Source organism: Melitaea cinxia, chromosome 1 (assembly GCF_905220565.1).
Source record: "Melitaea cinxia chromosome 1, ilMelCinx1.1, whole genome shotgun sequence".
Taxonomy (NCBI): Eukaryota; Metazoa; Arthropoda; class Insecta; order Lepidoptera; family Nymphalidae; genus Melitaea; species Melitaea cinxia.
In genome coordinates, this window is record NC_059394.1 from 5,614,114 (window position 1) to 5,620,863 (window position 6,750).

At 33.7% G+C, this 6,750-nt stretch overlaps 1 protein-coding gene across 1 annotated transcript; it reads left to right on the forward strand.

Annotated features, from left to right (window-relative positions):
• Window positions 1–709: 709 nt before the first annotated feature.
• Window positions 710–5,712, forward strand: LOC123655684 (glycine-rich protein DOT1-like). The gene is made up of 4 exons (XM_045591443.1): window positions 710–971; window positions 1,776–2,025; window positions 3,877–4,225; window positions 4,900–5,712. The coding sequence occupies exons 1-4, from the start codon at window positions 723–725 to the stop codon at window positions 4,913–4,915; spliced, it is 864 nt and encodes a 287-aa protein (XP_045447399.1). The 5' UTR covers window positions 710–722; the 3' UTR covers window positions 4,916–5,712.
• Window positions 5,713–6,750: the final 1,038 nt, after the last annotated feature.

Below are 6,750 nucleotides of genomic sequence, written 5' to 3' on the forward strand. Positions count from 1 at the left end.
ATATCAATGTACGTACATCGTTTCTTTGTCTCGTTACTGACTAGGCAGGTACTTATATTCGAAGAAATACCTTATGTGTGTATTTGATATACATCCTTATATGATTTCTATAAATTGTATTAAGAATAATTACTTACAATAATTTAGCCTGCAAATAACATTTTTTTTTAATTCAGTACAATGTGTATGCAATTAAAAATAAAATAAAAGATAGAAGACGTTCCCATAAATAATTGTAATCATCTTTAAGAGAAAGAAACAATTTGAATAATAAGAAATAGTTACGAAAAATCTTCCTATAATTAAATCCAAAATATGATTAAAGAACCCGCTTGTGATCTACTGTTTACTAAAAGATAAATCATTAAGCGACAAAAAAACTGCCACAAAATATGAACAAAAATACTAAACAACGTCCGGTTTGAAGAATAACCTGATACATATGATGATACATACATATGATGATACATACGTGTTTAGAATACGCAAATAAGAAGAAAACACGTACTTTCGCCAAATAATTTATTCGCATTATGTTTTATGATGAACGAAAACATCACAAATATCAATTGTATCTTATTATTAGGTATTTCATTGATAACGTCATCGTAGAATACGTCCTGCTCGACAACGCTGACACGATCCGTGACGTGCGATCGCGTCTGATAGAAAAACCGCCTTATATATAGGTCGGCAGCGTGAGTCCTTCGCCAGTAATCACAATGGGACTCCATAGTGTAGTGAGCGTGCTGGCGCTGGCGGCGGTCGCCTTCGCCTCGGTAAACGATAACACCCTAGGAGGGGGGGAGCGAGTGGTTCTCGTCGCTCCAGTTTTAGCTCCTCCTAGGGAATCAAAGACTCACGTCACTGACCGCGCTCGGCAGTTTCCGATTCTAGTGCTTCTTGCTCAGCAAAATCCGCAACCCCAACCCAAAGCTTTGAATGTAAATCCTCAACCTATTTATGTTCAGGTAATAATTTTGAAATATAAAAATTATTAAATGTTTGTAATAAGAATATATTTGAACTATATCCTTATTTAAAAATATACCATAATATTGTAAACACATTGTAGGTACTATTATTTATCTACATTATAAAACATACTGCAGTAAAAGAAACTAATCAGAACTTATTTAGTATCTTTTATTCTTTCTTATTAGAAAGAGCTAATTTTGTTTCTAAGTGGGAAATATGCTCGGAAACTTGTTTTATCATTTACTCTCGTAACTTAGAATATGATTTTTACGTGTGGTTTATTACCTGTTGGTCAAGGACCATATTAATGTACGATTTTATTTTTTGTTACCCTCACATTAGGAATTCTAAACATTTTTGAATATCATATCAAAAATTGACCGCTCCAGCGGGATTCGAACCCGCGTCTCCGACTGACCGTGTCGGCGCTCTAGCCAATTAAGCTATGGAACGATGTACCCGCTAGAGCGAAATTTTTGATATGATGATTTTTATTTTCGGTTTAAGCGAACCGTGGCGCCGTCTATAGTGAGTTCTTTACAGAGACCCGTAACTATTCAAAGTTTCATATTACAATGAAAATCTTTGACAAGAGACGACACCATGCTATTTTTAATTAAGCTACACCATGCTATTTTTAATTAATTAATAGGTTTTTAATTCTGTGCAACAAAAGGTGTCAAAATTGATTTTTTGTCACACCGTTGAATGCAAATGTTTCTAGTTAAGATTCTTTGTATTTTAAATAGATATAATAAATAAATAAGAAAATTAATATTAAAATGATGTTTTTACAGAAACTGGAAGATCAAGAAAGACCAGCTCATTTGAACAGACAAAAGCGCCATTTGAAACACTTATTAGGTCTTGGGTTAGGAGGAGGGCATAGCCACAGTATTAGTTTTGGTGGAGGATATGGGGGAGGATACGGGGGAGGTTATGGAGGAGGTTATGGTGGTGGCTACGGCGGTGGTGGTGACTATCACCTTGGCGGTGGTTATCAAGAACCGACAAAAACCATCATTGTAAAAGTCGTCAAAGAAGAGAGTAAATATTCAGTTTATTTTTTCGTTATTCGATAAACATATAAATCTAAAAAACTAACGGTTTTTTCAAAATTATAATTGACTGGTTTTATCTTTAGGTTATAAAGAATGCTACATAGAGAGCACCTCAATCAAATTAGCAAATATAGAAATTTATTTCGATAAAGTTCCGAAGCGGGCGGATTATAATAAATAAAAAATAATAATTTTGTTTTTTAGTAATAACGATTGAATTATGTTAATTTTGTCTCAAATCAACAGTAACATTTAATTTCGATATTTTAAGAAGACTACAATAGAATTATACTTTTTTTTTTACCTAATATAAATATCGATTTTGAGACATAATATATAAAATTTGAGACTTGTATATGTGACATGACAAAAAAAATTGAACAAGAATCTTAAATATAAAAATCATTGTTGATTAATATTACCATATTTGACAGATTGGTACGTTTCTCCTTATTGAGCGACGATATTTGATAGCTTACGTGACCTTACGATACCTTTTAAATTATAGATCGATTGTACATTAGTGCCGAAAAATAATCTGGACATACATAAATTGTTAATAATTTTTAGGAACTTATAGAGCAGCTTAACCTTTAAATGATTTGTATCATTTTCGGTGCGACGAACACCAAATATATCACAGAGATCAGCTAGATCATATGTGGAGATAAAAACATTTTAAAACGTGTAATCTTCACTTCAGCCTAACGCAGTCCACTGCTAGATATAGGCCTCCAAGTTAGCGTCAAAAATGGCGTGAACTCACGGTCAGGCGTGTGGTGCCCATAGTCACCACGCTGGGCAGGCAGTTTGGTGACCGCAGGGCTGACTTTGTTGCACCGAAGACGCTGCTGCCCATCTTCGGCCTATGTATTTCAAAGCCAGCAGTTGAAAGGTTATCCCGCCATCGGTCGGCTTTTTAAGTTCCAAGGTGGTAGTGGAACTGTGTTATCCCTTAGTCGCCTCTTACGACACCCACGGGAAGAGAGGGGGTGGCTATATTCTTTACTGCCGACACCACACAGCAATCTTATATTAACTTTAATATTCAAAAGCGAACTAATTACTCAAAATTTTTCGAATATATTCTCATAGGGAAATCACTAAAATGTGAAAAACCCAAAATTGCTCTTATTATTCCAATTTACGTTTTATAGTTTTTTATGGTAATAATTAAACTTTTGTTACGCTTTTAGATATGCTCGAGCTAAGACTGTAAGAACATAACAACATATATTAACGAGACGCAAAAAATAACTCTAAAGTGCCCTCTTCCAATAAACACTAAAACTTTAAATTAAAAGGTCATATTTATGAGCTGTATATAATAATTTAGTATAATTTTTTTCAAGTATTTCTATTGTAAAAATATTTTTTACACTACCATTATAAAACTGGTCACGAAGCGTAAAATAAAAACAGTTTTTTTATATTAATTTTAATGGTCTATGAATAGATACGAATTTATGATTTTTAATTTACTGATAATCCATGATTCTAATTATTTTGTCTCAAAATTTTTTTTTGTGCGTAAAGATTGTAGAGATGTAATAATTGCCTGTGTGTATCAAAAGGTGAGTCACGTGAGTTTTAAACATGACAATGCAAGTTAAAATAAAATCAAATTCGTCAAATAAAAAATCATCACGTTCACGCGACAGACTTTATTTCTTTACTGACTTTACAAAGAATAGTTACTACTACACATACAATAGTTTCATTGGCATTTGCTTGTATATGTATATACGCACACATAGAGACCTATGATAAATAGTTGCTATGCCGTACCTATGTAGTATGAAATTTAAAAAAATATATAAAACCCCTTTCGTTTCAGGTCGCGGACATAACTATGGCCACGGCTACCAGGGCAACTATGGCAATAGTGGCGGATGGGGAGGTGGTGGCGGAGGCGGCGGTGGATACGGCGGAGGTGCTGGTTGGGGCGGCGGCGGCGGAGGCGGCGGTGGTGGTGGCGGCGGAGGCGGTTATAATGGAGGTGGTGGCTGGGGCGGTGGCGGCGGCGGTGGTGGCTATGGCGGTGGCAGCCCTGGCTATAGTGGGCATGGAGGATACAGTGGCAACCAAGGGGGCTATGGACACGGAGGCTGCGGTGGTGGCTGCGGTGGTAACTACGGTGGTAGTTCAGCAACAGCCACAGCGACAGCTACAGCTCACGCTAGTTCGTAAGTGTACATACAGACATTACGATTGTAAGACTAACAATAAGTGCAGGTTGACGCATAATGATACTATGAAATCGTCTTAAAATCTATTTCGAATCGGGTAGGTCTGAGAATCGGCCAACATTTGTTTTTCATACCCCTAAGTTATAAGTAGAGGGGAGGGATTAAGGGGGTTATTAACATATATGTCAAAATAACATTTGCGGGGTCAGCTAGTAGTACTCGTATATAAATATAAACCAACATACTTATTATTATTACTTCATGATGAACACAGTTGTACACGCGAAAAAACTCAGTCTTAAGATTTAATACATTGTTGTTTATGTACAGGAATAACCCGATTCAAATACAACAGACTAAAGACGATACAGTGTAATTAGTAGCAATTAGGTACCTCGAGTTTTATACCAGTCAAGTTCTTCATATTTCCTGTAATCGATGTGCGTCCTATGTATTAAACTTGAGTAGGTACCGATGATTCAGATTGAAATAATTATCTTTTCTTATAAACGTTGGAACTGTAGTATTTTATCGTATTGTAGTTAATTATTCATGAAAGTAAAGTAATAACAATAAACAAGTCTTGAGAGATATTAAACTTCAAAAATAAAGTTTATCTTAGTGTAAAGTTATATGAAGGAAAATAATTTCTGTTTTTCTTTTGTTTACAGGTACAAAAAACGCTGATAGATGATATCACTGGCCTATAAAAACTCCATGAAGACACGAAAATAAACAATTTTACTTTTAATGACTTACATACTACTTAAATACTGATAATTTATCAAGCTTAATATACCTTGTAATATCTACTTGAAACTAAACCAATGTAAACATACATATGTTTACTGCATTTTAACGTGATTTTCCAAATTATTAATTCCCTGAATTTCAACTAGCACTAAAATAATAATGGATATTTTTATTACTTCCATGATATACCTATGAGTACAAAAAGAAATTATCTAATTGTAGGTACTATAAATATTGTAAAAATATAGGTAGTGTGCTGTATTCAACCAATACACTCATAATTTGTAAAACACCGTACTTTCCCACTTACAAATGTGTATATAATTTTGATTCTAATTAATAGTACAAAGAGAATTAAATAATGAAGGTATAATTGGACTAATCTCTCATATAAATTAATTGCAAAGTATTTCACGTCTGTAAGTGCATGTATACATAGGTGTTTTAAATATATATGGGTACGAGCAAATCATTATATTGTAAGATCAAGTGTTGTAATGATGTCTCTTATCTTTTCGTGCGAGAATGGAAACAAAATTATTAACTTAATTTCATCGTCAAACTGGGTATGCACTTAGAAGCTGCTCTAGAATATGTTTTATGAGAGACGACGAACGAGATTACGAACCTAGTTTGAGGTAGTCATAGATTTAGTTTTCAAACATTTGCTGTATGTCATTTGTAAGGAAATAACTAAGTATGATCTTGTGATTAAATAAAGTATTTTTTTTTTATTATTGTATTTTTTTAAAAAACTCCATCTATATAGAATGGCTCGACCAGTTCGGCTAATTAATTTTTTTGTATGTTCCTTAAGGCCCACGGAAGGTTTTAATAGTAAAGAAAAAAAATTAAAAAAAACCCTGTAAGCTTTTGACAGTACGAAGTCTGTTCGTTCAGCTAGTTATGAAATAAATTAATGCACATATGTACGTTAATCCTACAAATAGATACATACGAGATTGACACATGCAAATCTTAAAAATAGACAATTTTGTCAACTTTATATTGAGTATAGGATAGTGTTTTACCTTGTAAAGAAATAAGTTCATCACAATTTAAAGCATTAAGACAAGGTAATTTACATGATTCTAGACTTTCTGATAATAAATAACAACCGTAAAAACCCGTACTAAATACAAAAAACAATGATGCCATATATGGTTTGTACATACCTATTAAGTTGAATTAAATAATGATCTGCAGGAAGAATTAATGACTAGAGGCGTGGTAGGTAACAACGAGTTAACTGCATATTGTAATAATTATGTTTGCTTGCAAACGAAAAAATATCGACTTCAGTTACGTCGACCACTAATCACATACAACACACACATACAACGTTGATACTCGAAATAATAGTCAAGTAAATACGCATAATTAGCGATAACTTAAAAAGTTTTTGTCAGATCTCAAGTAAATTTAAATGGGACCAAATTACCCGCATTAATATCGCAATTTTTATGTTTATTTTTCTTTAATCTTTTTCAAATGATTGCATTTGATTGTATAGGCATAGCTCAGTTGCAAACATTTTATTTCTTTGGTAAACTCAATTAATATTCGACTCAAAAACAGTCCCTACTCCTCCACTCCCACTTTACTCCAGTGTCCCCAAATCTTCAAGTCCGTTGCTGTTATATCAGCTACTGGCTACGTGGCTATTATATTAACTACTAGCGAAACATAATTGATTTACTACATGAGTGTTTTAGTCCTTTGGGACTATAAAAGTTGTTAAATGGTTGTTAATATGCATCTGGTTTGCG

Excerpts from the sequence above, each read along its gene's own strand:
- LOC123655684 (XM_045591443.1), top strand. The coding sequence starts at position 723 with ATGGGACTCCATAGTGTAGTGAGCGTGCTGGCGCTGGCGGCGGTCGCC. Across the intron at positions 972-1,775 it reads CTCAACCTATTTATGTTCAG|AAACTGGAAGATCAAGAAAG; the intron begins GTAATAATTTTG and ends ATGTTTTTACAG. Across the intron at positions 2,026-3,876 it reads AAAAGTCGTCAAAGAAGAGA|GTCGCGGACATAACTATGGC; the intron begins GTAAATATTCAG and ends CTTTCGTTTCAG.